The sequence below is a fragment of the Arachis hypogaea genome, chromosome 20 (genome assembly GCF_003086295.3).
Source record: "Arachis hypogaea cultivar Tifrunner chromosome 20, arahy.Tifrunner.gnm2.J5K5, whole genome shotgun sequence".
NCBI classification, from domain to species: Eukaryota; Viridiplantae; Streptophyta; class Magnoliopsida; order Fabales; family Fabaceae; genus Arachis; species Arachis hypogaea.
In genome coordinates this window covers 32,267,735-32,283,442 of record NC_092055.1, presented here as the reverse complement: position 1 = coordinate 32,283,442, position 15,708 = coordinate 32,267,735, and the positions used below count along the sequence as shown (strand labels likewise).

At 31.4% G+C, this 15,708-nt stretch overlaps 1 protein-coding gene across 1 annotated transcript; it reads right to left on the bottom strand.

The window, feature by feature from the left end:
* Positions 1–7,526: 7,526 nt before the first annotated feature.
* On the bottom strand, positions 7,527–11,101 carry LOC112784840 (jasmonate-induced oxygenase 1). Its single transcript, XM_025828171.3, has 3 exons — positions 10,132–11,101; positions 9,070–9,400; positions 7,527–7,960 (listed from the first exon to the last, which is right to left on the bottom strand). Exons 1-3 carry the CDS (start codon positions 10,635–10,637, stop codon positions 7,712–7,714), a joined length of 1,086 nt encoding a protein of 361 aa, XP_025683956.1. The 5' UTR covers positions 10,638–11,101; the 3' UTR covers positions 7,527–7,711.
* Positions 11,102–15,708: the final 4,607 nt, after the last annotated feature.

Below are 15,708 nucleotides of genomic sequence, written 5' to 3'. Positions count from 1 at the left end.
TACATATGACATGATATTGTGTTTAAAATTGGATTATTTGATGAGATTGGTTAACATGGTGGGTTGATGGTTATGATTTTGATAAAAGTGTCAACATTTGAGTTGAGGAGGCTTGAAGTTAATTTTTGGTATGTTTTGGTTGATTTTAAAAAGGGTTGGGATTGGTTTGTTTCGAAAATGGCACTTTGTGGTTTTGTATGAAAATGTAGTTTTTGGGCATACTTTGCTGGAGCATAACTTGGACTCCTGATCCCTGATTTGTGCAAATTTGTTTAGAAATGAAATTGGATCCAGGATATCTTTGCCGTTCGAAGAACAGGTGAAAATGATTTAAAACGGAGAATTTATGCCCGTCGGAAGATTGGGGTTTGAAACTATGAATTCTGCAGCTTTTTAACTTAGTAAAATTTTTGACAGAACGCACTCCCACGTGTATGCGTGGCCGACGCGCACGCGTCGCTTTCAAATTTTCACTCCCTACACGTGCGCCTGGCCAAAGCGTATGCGTCGATGAGCAAATTCAATTGGTCCAGCCAAATTCCAGAGAGTTGTGCGAGAATTATGCTAGTTTTGTGCGCGGGGCACAAAACGCACCCACGCGTACGCGTGGCTGACGCACAGGGGTCACTTGGCTTTTCTCCTATCCACGCATGCGCACGGAGGATGCGTACACGTCACTGTATCTTGCTGCCTCCCACGCGTGCGCGTGGGCGATGCGCACGCGTGATCCTGTTTTCACCCCCAAGGTTGATTTTTGAGTTTTCAAAATCAAATTTCATACTCCTAAGCCTCCGATCTCACCCCTTATGTCTTAAAACTTGATGATATGCCTAGCAATGGGAAGGGCTAGCAAATGTGGTAACTTGTGGATGAAGAAAGGGGAGAATTAATGATGAATGATGATAAAGGATCATTGTATGAGATACGGAGGATGAATGTGGAAGTGCTTGATATGCCATGAGCTGAAGGGCTGTAATTGTTAATGAATTGGCTGGTTATGGATTGTATTATGAGCCGAATGGCTGAGATATTGCCGAGTTACGGCTAAGATATTATTGAATTATGGCTGAGTATGTTTGCATATATGCGTATTGAATGAAATATGAATGTTGCACTTCCACTATCTGAGGTACGAGTTTTCCTGGGAGAAAGCAGTAGCTAGCCACCATGTGCCCCAGGTGGAGACTCGATATTTTGTTGACCCTATGTCGTAATTGTGGCCGAACACTGTGAAAGTTCCGGATGAGCTCGCCCCCGTGAATATACACCAGTGAGGGTGTTGGATATGTATTATGATTTATGTTGTGAATAAGTCGAGTTGGGGATGCACGACAGAGGGACAGTCCAATGGTTAGCTACCAGGACTTGTCGTGTTGGCTTTATAACCGACAGATGAGACTCATCAGCTATTAGGACAGGCATTCATCATATGCATATTATGTGAATTGTTTGGAATTACCTAATTGACTGCATATTACTTCCTAATTGTCTAAATGTCGTATCTGTTTCCTATTTGTATATCTCCTTGTCTGATATAATTGTGTTTGCCATATTATATTACTGCTGGCGGTTGGAAGGTCTGCAGAAATTGGAAAGGGGAATGTTAGTTAGACTGAAGATCTTTAGTCAGTTGCCATTTATGGTTTAGTCTATTTATAATCTTTGATTTATCCGTTGGAAGTTCTAGGATTGCCTTCGGCTTTCCCAGGACGTTACATGTTAGATATGTGGGTACTGTTACCATACTGAGAACCCCCGGTTCTCACCCATGCGAATTTTGTAGTTTGTAGATGCAGGTCGTGAGGCTTCTCGCTAAGGCATGCTGGAGACTTCTGAATTAGCGAAGATCCTTAGTTCTCGAGACTTTATTTCTTGGTTTTATGTTTTTACTTAGATACTTGTTATCTCCACTAAATAATTACATACTGTTTTGACTCCTCTTAGAGGTTGTTTTGGAGAATAGGTTTTGTATTTCGCCCTTTGGGGTTTCCTTTGGGTTCCTTGCTTTATATATACATGTATATACTTCTATGCTCCGACCGGTTCCTTGCTTTATATATACATGTATATACTTCTATGCTCGGACCAGTTATCTTCGCAACCAGATCTTGAGTTTTGGACATTTGTGTTTTTGGCACTATTTATATATATTTTCGTATTAGTCTATCCTTTATCTGTTTCGTTACGTTATCGATCGGAGTGTTGCGCTTTTCTACTTAACGGTTTTGTTTTATCCCTTTTCTTCAAAGGCTCCTAGTTATAAACATCTTTCATAATACTATATGTACTAAATTTTATTTTTAGAAGTCATAATACCTCGCCACCTCTACCTTATGACTTAAGCATAAGGCTTTGCGTGATAGGGTGTTACCAAAAATATATTTTTCACTTTTCAATTATTGTTAAACTTTTTATTTTTGTTTCAATTATAATATTATAATAGTCTTTTTTTTTTGTCAAAAATATTATAATAGTCTAATATGAGTAATATTAATCCAAAAATATAATAAATTCAAATTGGCCCAAACTGAAATAATAATCTTAGGTCGAATAAATTATAAATAAAAATATAAAATAAATATAAACGTTAATTTTTTTAATTCTTTAAAAAGAGCTTTAATATTCTAAAATTTTAATGAGCATTGAATCAGTTTTCACTTAAGTAGGACGATTTAAACATTAAAAACAATTTTAAAATTTACTCTAAATATTAGAAACAAAAACAATAATTTACTCTTTCAATCTTTCAAAGTTCCTTTCATGAGCTCCAAATTTTTTTGAATTTCATTGTGGTATGCATCTAAGAACCATTAGCAAAGAAAAGAACAGGAATTTATTATTGCTTTTTTAGTACATTGAATTTGAGGTATGTCTAAAACGAGCACAATAATTATGTGTTTATTGGATACGCCATATTTATATAGACCATTAAATTTGATTAGATGAAAATCAAAGGCTAATATGAAAGAAGAGTATTGATGGACTCTAATAAATACAGAATATCCTAGTACATAAATAAATGCTTTAAATGACAATATTTTAATATACAATACTTTAAAGGGTAACAAAATCTTTTATTCTTAAATAATTAAATATAAAACATATAAATACAAAAATATGAGTATTCTTTAGTTAATAAGATTAATTATTATTCAAGAAATTTTTATGATATTAAAAAATTATATTAAAATAAAATTTTAAACTGTAACATAAAAATATAAAATAATTAAAATTTTATTTTATATTACTTGACAAATAATTAGATTATTATATTCAAAATTTATTAACTAACTAATTTTATTAAAGATATTATTATATAATATAATTTTTCATCAAAATATTTCAAAAATATAATTTATTTAAAATATTATATATAATACATGAAAATATTAACTTTTTTATTTTTTTTCAATTTTTTTTAAAAACAGAATAAATAATATAATTCTAAAAATATGTCTATCATATTACATCTTTGCTTATATTAGTAAGACCTAAACTAATCAAGCTTACGTAATTAAAAATATAAAATATATAAATACAAAAATTAAAAAAAATTGAAATATATAATGTGATAGACATGTATAAATTGAAATACAAACATATAAATACAAATATATAATAAAAATGAAAATATTAAAATATATAATGTGATAGGCATGTATTTAGAATTATATTATTTGTATTCCGTTTTTCTAAAAAAAATTAAAAAAATAAAAAAGGTTAATATTTTCATGTATTATATATAATATTTTAAACAAATTATATTTTCGAAATATTTTGATGAAAAATTATTTTATATAATAATATTTTTAACAAAATTAGTTAATTAATAAATTTTTGAATATATTAATCTAATTATTTGTTGAGTAATATAAAATAAAATTTTAATTATTTTATATTTTTATGTTATAGTTTAAAATTTTATTTTAATATATTTTTTTAATATTATAAAATTTATTGTATAATAATTAATCTTATTGAATAAAAATACTCATATTTTTGTATTTATATATTTTATATTTAATTATTTAAGAATAAAAGATTTTGTTGCCATTTAAAGTATTGCGTATTAAAGTATTGCCATTTAAAACATTTATTTATGTATTAGGATATTCTGTATTTATTAGAGTCTATCAATGCTCTTCTTTCATATTAGCTTTTGATTTTCATCTAATTAAATCTAATGATCTATATAAATGTGACGCATCTAATAAACACATAATTGTTGTACTCATTTTAGACATACCCTTAAATTTGAAGCTGACCCTTTTTTTCCTTAATCAAGCAGTGTATCATATATCATATTTCACATGGTTGATACAAAGATACACCCCAACCTAAAATTTTTGTTGTGCTTATTATGACCACAAACTAAAATTCAGTTGGATATAGTGAGGACTGGGGATAAATGATATCCCAGTTGAATATTTGCTTTGCTAGGAAGAATATTTAACTTGTGGCCCATGCCGGAATCAAAGTAAGATTCCTTTTAAAAAAAAAATGTCATATACAGAACCATAATTTTCGTATCAATTTTATTAGATAACTAATTAGGGTGCATCTAACTACAGTTAATTAGTAATTTTTTTGATTTTTTTTACAAAAAAGTGAATTCAAATTATTATGAGAAACATCCAAAACTTAACTAAAAGAAATATCTAAAATTTAAAAATAATCTAAAATTATTTTAAAAAATCCAACATTCATCTTACAAATTTAAAATCATTTTAAAAATTTTAAAATTCATTTTAAAAATTTCAAAATCATTTTAAAAATTATTATACAAATTTCTAATAAAAAATCTGAAATGTACCCAGAAAAAAAAATCTAAAATCTAACAAAAAGAAAATATCTAAAATCATTCAAAAAATTCTAAAACTTAACAAAATGAAACATCCAGAAAATATTGGATAAAGAATATTCGAAAATTAAGCAAAAACATCTAAAACTATTAAAAAGATAATCCAAAACCCAAAAATAAGAAACATCTAAAATATAAGCAAAAGAAACATCGGAGACTTAGGAAAAAAACATCTAAAACTAGTAAAAAAATCATCCAAAACTATGAAGAAGAAAAGCGACGCGACAAGAGCACGACATTTAGATGTGGGTGGTAGGACACAGCGTCCTTCTTGTAAACTCCGGATAATTAATAAATAATTAGCCAATAAATAAATTATTATTTACAGAAATAAAAAAAATTAAATTTATAGTTTAATGAGGTAGAAATAATTAAAAATATAAATTTTAATACTAATTTTAAAGATTTTGTCCCAAAATTAGGCTAAATGAGCCAAACCAATTGAATCGAGCCCACAATAGGTCCAAGACCCAACCCAACTCACCTATACTTAATGGCTTCAGCCATCTCTTTCCTCCCTCACTATGAAACACACTGAAATTCTTAGGGAAGGAAGAGGAAAACATTCCAAACCCTTGATTTAATTTCAAACTCACATAACTTTCGAGGGAACTCCAATTGACGAGCCATCAGTGGCCACGCGTTCACCTCGGAATTCTCTTCAAAATCCACCAAACAATTCTGTATTTTGGTATTCTATTCTTTATATATGTCATGTCTTATCCTTATCTGTTTACTGATTTACATTTTCGAGTGAGATGTGCTTTTCTTTTGCAGTTTTTGCTTAAACTTTTCTTCAAGGCTCCTAGTTACAAATTCTTTCAATTATATATGTGTATATATTTTATTTTAGAGGTTGTAATACCTCGCCACCTCTGTTTTACGACTTAAGCGTAAAGCTCTGTGTGGTAGGGTGTTACACTTCTTCCTCGCTGGCCGTTTCATCGCGAGTCGCAATGGCGTACGGCAATAGCAACAGCGTGCGGTGACCCTCAATGGTTGGATGCACGTGCGTGCGTTCGCAAAGGAGTGATACATTTGCAGAGAAAGGGCACTGCGTGCGTGTGTGCATGCAGCACTACGTTTGCAGTGGGAGGGGGCGTTGTGTGCGTGCACCGATTGAGGGAGGGCATTGCGCTCGTGCGCACGGCAGTGTCACTGTGTGTGCATATGGTAGTGGGGGCCTATGTCCGTGCATGCACCAGTGGGATAGCAATGTGTGCATGCGACGTTGGTCAGCGGCAATGGCAACAACTCGCACTTGGCTACGGAGAGAGGGATAAGAATTTGTGACTTTGTGTAGTTGTTTCTTTTATTATGTATTGTCAATGTGGTGAGGGTGAAATTAAGGTTGACTCTTTTGGATTTTTTTCTTTATTAGATCTTTTTTTTTGGTTGGTTGCAATTAATTGCACCACTAGTTGATTTCCTATACTTTTTCCTTTTGTATATACATAAAAGAATAAAGCTCTATATCCAAGCAAAATACTTAACTAAATCTAACCAAGTTGTTATAACAACTTTTCAAATCACGTGTTCCTTCTTCTTCTCCTTCTCCTTCTCTGTTTCCTTCTCCTTCTCCTTTTCCTCCTCCTCATCTTCTTCTTCCAAATTCGCGCAGGTTCTTCTTCTTCCCTTCTTCATCTTCTCCTCATCTTTCTTTTCTTTTTCAATGTTGCGTCTTCTTCTTTTTTCTTTTTCGTTATCGTCATCCCCAATAACACCAATATTTTGTGAACATCTTTATTAGTTCTGATTTATCTGTTGTCATCATTAAATAATTTCAGTTCATTTCTTAATTTATTTCGATTCATTTGTGTGTTAATTGAGGTTCACTTGATGCTGCTGATAAGTATTGACCAAATTTTTTATTCCTTAAGTAATTTCGGTTTATTTCTTAGTTTAATTGATATTCATTTGGATCCAAAAATAAATTCGATGTGTTTTTGTTAATAATTGAGTCCTTTTTTGGCAAAAAAGAATGAAATTATTTATTATCACTTTATTCAATTGTATTAGATTTCATTCCATTCCATTCAATTTGTCTTGAAAGCCATTCCAACCATTGGGACAAATTATTCATCGACAATACACCTGGACTGCAAATGAACCGAAAATATTATTAAAGCGAAACCATTATATATTACTAAATGAACCTAATATTTGTCCATTATATAAATTTGAATTCAGAAACACATGCGTCTAGAGGAGGAGGAGGAGGAGTAGTAGAAGGAGAAGGAGAAGACAAAGAAGTTGCACTATTGAAACGCGCATGTGATACATGCTGGTGTGATGAAAGTGATTTTTGTTGAGTTTGCACCAACTTAGTTGGATTTTGATATAAAAATGTTTAGATATGTAATTTGGCTGCACATAAAATTGTAAGTGAGTTTGATATTAATCAATTTATTAATTAGATATATTTTTTTTCGGTGACTTAATTAGATTATATTAGAACATACATTTAATGAGTTTGATAAATATTTATAAAAATACTTACAAATTTATTTACTAAAAATATTCACAACAATAAAAAAAACCCTCAAATCTACTATAATTTTGTGAAGTAAATTCTAAATTTTACCATACCAGAGCCAACTCTGATTTCTCATGTATGATAATATACTCCTAGAAAAACCAAAGTTAAACAAAATAATACTGTATATGACATAACAATTTCTGATTATCTCTACTCTGCAGCTCAAATTTTCATTACAAAATTTACACAATTAATTAATAATGTTACATTATACAAAATGGCTTTAATTTAAAAACCCTATTATTAGTTTTTTTTTTTTTAATTTTTACGATATTTTTCAATTCAATAAGCGAATAATTAAATCAGTAATATTATCTAGGAGATTTTAGAGAGTCCACTTGGGATTTGCCACGTGGACCTCTGGTTCTAATGAAGAGCCTATATTCATCAAAGGTCATGGGAGGGTAGAGTGAAGGGGTGTCTGGGGTTACCAATTCCTTTGCTGGCTGAATGGGTATGTCACTTTTTGGGTTGTAGAAAAATGCCAATGATACTCTCTCTTTATCTGAATTTACTATTACTCTGTGCTCCACGCTCTTGTATTTTGCATTGCTTATAACCTAATCACAACAAAAAAATAAACTAGGTTAGTACTCTTTTGTCAATCTTATGTTCTTTTTTGGTAAATATTAAATAGATTTAAGTGCTTACTCACATCTGGAATAAAAGTGTGTAAAAAAATATTGCAAAAATAAAAGTGAATAACATGTGTTGTGGATTCCACTACTTAAAACTATTTAAATAAAATATAAAAAAATTAAGTATTTCAAAAATACCGATGTTTTAATATTTTTAGTTGTTGGTCTTAATTATATACAAATTTTATTGTTGAGATCAACAGGTAAAGTCACTATTAAAATATCATCATCAGTATCTTCAAATACTTGATTTTTGTTTTCTAAAATATGGTTATGTGTGTATTATACACTTTCTCTACATTCCATGTGAATATTGACTACTCACAACATATACAAATCTTGATTCCACAATTGCATACATATACATAGTTAAAAAAATTTGATCTACTTAGATATAATGAAAGTATAATCATTGATCTTCATCACACTAACAGTGGAGTTTAATTTCAGTCACAAATTCAGCAATTAAGAAAGTACGGCTGATCCAATTTGTTATTCAAAAATGTCATGCTAACCTTATCTAATAACTTTAGAAAAGTAAGTTAAAAAGATATCCTTAAAATATTTACGGTATTTTTTTTTAATAAAATTTGTATTCGATGCATGTGATGGAAAAAAAATTCATGGTCGAGTGGGAAAGAAGAAAAATTTCTCTAAAGTAGCCCATGTTCAATCATATAATGCGAAGTGGTGCAATTCCAACTAGGAATACACACGTTACAAAGTTTACATAACGAGCGAATGAAACTTATCCATTTAGCAAGCTTAAAGAAGACTGAAACATGAAAAAGTAAAAACAAACAAACAAACAAACAAGACCAAACATTATTGTACCATGATAAATTCTAGCCAAACATTCTTATATTTCTCATCTGTTATAATATTGCGCGTCTATGTCGTATCAATCGAAATAAGGATAGAATGATTCGTTTTAATTTTATACATTTATTCAAAATAATCTCAGATTCTAAATTTATTTTAGAACACGCGTTAAATATGTTTTAAAAATATAATATAATATTATTTTTCACCTGAATTTGATCTCCAATATTAACAATGAAGGCATGGCGAGCAGGCTTCACCGTGATCCATTCATCGCCTCTCCGAACCTGAAGGCCGGCAACTTGGTCGTCCGGCAGCAACATCGTCATCCCTCCGGGGTCCGAGTGCGACGACAGACCAAGCGTCAGCTCCGGCCGAGGGCACTTTGGGTAAAAATTAACCCTCAAACATGCCCCAATATCTTCACCCCCAAATGCATTCTGGAGAAAATCCTCTTCTAAACCTAAGTTTATAGACAAAGCCTTCAACAACCTCCCTCCTAGCTTCACCACCTCTCTCCCATATTCATCAAACACTTCCCTGCATATAATTATAAAATATAAAAACTAAGCAATTTTAACTTCACAACTCTAAATTCTCTAGCTATTTTCACATCATTTTTACATCACTTATGTATACAATAGTAACATATAGTACTAACTTTATTATATACTGTACCTGACTATATTTTATAATATTATATGGTTTGTCACTACATAAAACATGGATCATCGTCATCTATCATATCATTATATATGTATTATTCAAATTATACATATAATACATGCTGATGAGTGCTACTAGCTTAGTTAATTATACACGCAAACCACCCGTTTAAATAAGGCAGGAAAAGTTTGATGTGCCAATTAATTTTTATTTATTTTCTAAATAAATATACTTTAATTTATTAGCATTGTGGGCGCCGGAGGGACATCATCACTAGTAGTTAATTGGTAATAATAATTTCATTTTGGAGGAGAAGACACAAAAAAAATGAAGAGGGAGAAAAAATAGGTCTAATAAAAAGCAGTAATACTAGAAAGAAAAAAAAAAGTCTAGAGTCTAAATTTCTCTTATTTACTATTTATTTATTACAGAATATATTAAATAATAAAAACAAAAATAATAAATTTTGTCAGATTTTAACTAATATTATTTTACCATATGTATTATCGAATAACAAGTTACTAGGACTCCATTATTTTACTATTCTAATTAGGAGAAATTAAAGAGTAGAAGTAGAATAGAAATTATTAATAATAATTAATTACCTGCAAGAGAGAGGCAAAGAAGGCCATTTGTTATAATCTTTGAGTGACAAAGGAAGGTAGTGAAGGAAATAGTAATCACTCCAATCAAGAATAGCACCCTTTTCAACACCAAGCCTACTTCCATAACCTTCGTAAGTCTTTGGAGAGTTTGCATATTTTTGCTTCAATTCCATGGGAAGGTGAAAGAATTCACGCCAAGTTTCCCGAGCCTTGTCCATCAACTCTGGTCTAACCCCGTGGTTCACCACTTGGAAGAACCCCCAGTCATTGCAGGCCTCGGCGACTTTCTGGAGCACCAACCTCCTTGCGTCCGGGTCGGTTCCCAGAAAGTCTCCGAAGTCTATGACTGGGATATTTGCATCCGAAGTGGAAGTAAAAGTAGAAGCAGAAACCGGCCTATGGGTCGGGGGCTTGATATACCTGTCTGGGATTGAGTCTATGCATCTTTCCGACAAGGATTGAACTCTCACTATTGGTTCAGGCCAATCTGGTGAAGTGTTGGACATTGCTTATGCTGCTGCTATGTTTTCCTAGGTTGATACGCTTCAAGTGTTGCAAAGTATATCTATATGTATATCAATATATATAGTGAATACTATCAAACAAAATCGTTGAATTTTTTGTATTTTTTGGGGCTATCTATTTTGTACTATATATACTCTAATAATTAATTGAGCTTGAGTAATTTGTATAGGAAAAAGTCTACACTTTTATTGGCCATGGAATTTTGCACGTGAATGTTTTAGTATCGTATAGATTAAATTAAGTCAATAAATAATTAATATAGATTTGTTCAATAATCATTTCGCTCATTAGCTTAAATAAACGAAAATTCGAATAAACTACGAGAAGAAAACCCAAAATTAAAGAGAAGAAAATTCAAATTAACAAGAAGTTACTATAAAATAAACCAAACTTCATTCTTTAACCCAAAAAATTTAAGTCAACGAATTCCATATTTTCGATTTTTAATTTTTTGATGAAACAAGAAGTTTGGTGTATTTTATAGTTTTTCGTTGTCCAATTTTAGATTTTTTCTTATAATGCAACCACTTGAACCAATATTATTTTTGTTATACTCGAATTGATAGGATCGATTAAAATGGTACATGACTTAATCTTTTTAACTAGACCTTGAATTTAAATTATAAGTAAAAAAATTTCGGTTTACTCTTTTCCTTTTTTTTTAAACATCTATTAAATTTAGTTGAATTAATCAAATGTCTGATGGACTTTGATGTTAGACATTTCATTGAAGTGAAAGAAAAATCTTTTGTTATACTCTTCTTTAGTTTTATACATTTTAAATTAATGTATCTAAAAATAAAAACTACAATATAATGTTCTAGATAAATAAGCGTTGAACAATTTGATCCAACCATCCAAATGTCAATAAGATCATAATAATTCAAACAACATGGGCGAGTGTGTGCTGTGTCAAAAAGAGAGAAAGGGGAGGTGAGGGTGAGGGTGAGGGGGGGGGGGGGGGGGTGTGTGAGGATATGATAGAAAATAAAAGAAGGGAAGTAGGACCATTAAACATGTAAGTGTATGGTGGCATGGGAAATGAGATAGATGAATGAAAATAAAACGTGGGATTTGAGGGGTTTTAAAAGAAAAGGTGTGAACACTAAGCCAATTTGAAGAGATGGAGACACGCACGAGACAATTTGCATTTGGAGGGTCATTCAAGATGTGATGTCTTTGATGTTGATCGAAAACGAATGCATATGCTTTTTTATTTAGACTTTTTCTTTCTTTCTTTCTTTCAATAGTGTTTACTTCCCATAACTAAATTATTTAGCGTTGCAATAACTAACGGAAATGTTTGGTGACCAAAGAAAATTAGCTAAAAACAGCCATAACTTGTCTTATTTAGCATTTATTAATTATTATGACAATTAATGAATGCTAAATAAGACAAATTCTGACTGTTTTTTTTTGTCTTTCTAGTATTACTTTGCAACTAATTCGCTACCAAATTAGTTAAAAGTAACACCAGATTTTAATATATGTATCTAGAAATCATCAACTTCAATTTATGAAATACTTGATGAGCATAAATTTGATTACTTAGATTATGAATATAAAATCTAATTCTAATCCTATGTAATAATCAGGATGTCTAAATCCTAAAGTATAAATTGAACCTGAAATTGCAAAAACAGAGTTTTGCTAATGAGAATTATCTTTACTCCAATGAAGGAGGTATTCAATTCGCCCAAGTGAATCTTAGGAGGAGATCTTTAAGACTTTAGTTTTTGGTTTCTTAAAGTAGCAACATTTTATTGAGTTGCCGTATAAGAATGGATATATTTTTTGTAAATACTATTTAATTCTCTCTAAATTAGAGGATAAATTATTCTTTGTGAGTTGTGATATATTTTTTTATTATTAACTGAAATAAAATTAATTGACTTATCATGATTAATTTTAACTTTAATCTAACATAAATTTTGTTAATTTAATTAGTGTATATTTTCGTACACTGTACTGGATAATACATAAAATCAGAAACGGACATACCCAGGGGCGAGTGGAGGCCTCTGACCCTAGCTTTTTTTAAAAAAAAGTTAATAGTAATAAGTTATTAAGTATGATTTAATTTTTAAAAAAATTATTTAGTATTTAGTCTGGTATAAATAAAAGTCCAGTCCAATCTAAATATTAATGATTTTTAATATCTAAAAAATAAGTAATAATATTAAAAGCTAATACTTTTTACTTAAATAAAATTTTTCAAATACTATAAAGTGGATTCTTTTTCTTCTTGTGATCGTTCTTCTTGATTCATTTGGTATTAATTCTTTCTGTTTTAACTGCTACAACTAAGAGATTTTTTTCAGCTATGAATATTGTGAAGAATAACTCAGAAACAAAATGAAAGAAGAATTTCTTGTTAATCGTCTTTTAATTATATTGAAAAGAAAACTACTGAAAATTTGAAACAGATTCTATTATCGATGAATTTTATGATACAAAGAATCGACCACTTCGTTAGTAAAAAGTACCTACATATTTTTTGTACTTTAAAATATATTCTCTATCGATATATTTTTATAATACATCTTACATGATATAATTTTTTTGCATAATTTTTAATATTATATATGTTATTGGCCCCATGATAATATTTCTGGATCCGTCCCTGCATAAAATTATATAAAAAATTTAATTAAAAAATAAAATATATATAGTAATTATTATTATTATAAATATTTTACAAAGTTATAATTAAAATCAAATGCTCAGAATTTTTAATATTAAAATAATTAGTATTTGTCTTAATCAATTTGAATTTGTTGAGTGATCATCTTACTTGTCTGCTTAAACAACTATTAGGAGTTAGAATCTCGCATTGTGTGTGTAGCAATCTATTGGCTGGCAATAAACCCTTAATAAATGGAGTATCAATACGTAGTTATACTTGTCAGGAGTACCCGAATACGCGGGTACCCGACCCGTCTATACCCGGTTGGAGAAGGTAATAACTTGACCTGAGTCGGGGCAGATTTTGCTCAGGACAGGGCATGGTCAGATTTAAGGTATACTTGCCCCGAATATATACATATAAACACTTTTTAGGAATTAGGATTTGCCTCACATCATAGATTCAGTGATTCACAGCTTCAGTCCATACTCTATAGCCATGCAACATAAACCTAGTCATCCTCACCCAGAGTCTTCTTCTTCTCGGCTTCTTCACAAAAAACCTTATAGCTCCCGTCATCGTCGTTGCTGAACCCATCGCCGCCTACTCCTTCACAACTCCATATTCCTTCACAGCTCATGTCAGCATTGTTGCTTATCCCATTATCGTCGTTGTTGAGCCCGTCGCCACCTTTCTTCTGCCGAGTCCTTTTTCTCTAGGTAAATTCCTCTCTCTCTCTTTCTCTCTCTCTCTCTCTCTCTCTCTCTCTCTCTCTTTCTCTCTCATTATGAGTCTATTAAGTTCTTCCCTTCCTCTTCCAGAGACTCATTACTTAGTCGTCGTCGCTTTGAGTCCGGGCATTACCGTTGCAGTTTTATCTGAGTCTGTCACCGAATAAAATAGAATTTTTATTCAAGTTAGACCAGTTGAAAATAGGCATGCATGAGATCATTTTGCATGTAATTTCTGAATTTTTCATCAAAATTTGATCTATGTGATTGAGTATTTTAGTATGGCTATCATCGTGGTTTGGTTGCGACACTAATGTGATAAAAGCTGTGGTAATTTCATAACTAATATATGAGACAGAATAGATTATTAAAGTAATAAAGAAAATAACATTCAGATATGCGCACAAAATTTATAAGATGTGATTATCTCAGGCCAGATTTTTTAAAGGTCCGGTTTTGTCATTTGTTTCAGAAACGGCGTCGTTTAACGCCTGAAACAAAAAAAAAAAAGAAAAGAGAAAGCCCATTATCCCCAGTCCTAATTCCCAAATCTAACCTAAACGCATAACCCTCTCCCTTCTGAAATCATCTTTCTTCCTCTCCCAGCCGTCTTTCAGCCTTGCTCTCCTCCTACCCAGCCGCCACATTCCCCCTCTCCACTGTCGTCCCTTTTCCTTTGCCTGCGCAAGCTCGTCCATTTCGCTTTTCTCGCTCACCTCGTTGCCATCACAATTGTCACCTTCCAGCCACTTCATAGATGTCGTCGTGGCTGTTACCCTCCCGTCGACTCCTCCCTGTCAGAAGCCTTGTAATCGCCGACGTCGTCGCTGTTACACACAGCACCCCTCCCTCTTTCTTTCTCTCTCAAATTCAAAATCCCCTTCCGAAGAACCCTAACCCTATCTATCCCGTGATCGAGCCATTAACTTCAACGCCTTTAATTTCAAAATTTTTGTTTTGCAGGAAAGTAAGAAGATGGCAGATGCCAAACTTGCAAAAGATTTTAAGACCGTGCTAAAAAAATTTCAGAAGGCACAACGGCTTGTAGTTGAGAGAGAAACAGTGTATACTCCTTTTGTTCCACAACCAGTTCTTTCTTCCAGGTGACTTATCAACTTTGTAGATGTGGAAATGGCAAAATCTGATCCTTATTTGCTTTATGTGTGTGACTTAAGTAGAATTTAAGTGATTATGTACAGTGACGGAAGAACAAGTTAATCTTGAAATAATACAACTTAATTTGTTTGCACTTGGTTCTTTGGTTATCAATTGTGTCCTGAATGCATTGTTGTTAATTCTTATGACCTATGTGTATGTGATTTTGATGTGGGCTTCTCTCACTTTTTTGTTTGTTATTAATTAGTCACAATTAATTCGTTTCTATTTTTTTTCAAGTACTCTCAAGTACTCTTCTTTTCTTTGTTTTCTGAAACTCTAGAAACTTGTTTCTGCATAATTAGTTTGCTGGGTTTGGATTCTGAATATTTATTTTGAGAATTGTTGCTCATTATCTCGTAAGAACTTATTAGAAGTTAATTAAAAAAATTTTATTTTAAATTTTATTTAGAAATAATTAAATTTTTAAAGATTTTATTGAATATTTAATTAAACCGGTTCAATCACGGTTCATCCTCGGTTAAACCATTAAACCGTTGAATGGGTTACTTGACTGGTTCAATGACCGGTTCGGTTCTC

Coding starts and splice junctions, on each gene's coding strand:
- LOC112784840 (XM_025828171.3), bottom strand. CDS start 10,637: ATGTCCAACACTTCACCAGATTGGCCTGAACCAATAGTGAGAGTTCAA. Junction 9,401..10,131: donor TCTTTGCCTCTCTCTTGCAG/GTAATTAATTAT, acceptor AATTATATGCAG/GGAAGTGTTTGATGAATATG. Junction 7,961..9,069: donor ATATTGGAGATCAAATTCAG/GTGAAAAATAAT, acceptor TGTTGTGATTAG/GTTATAAGCAATGCAAAATA.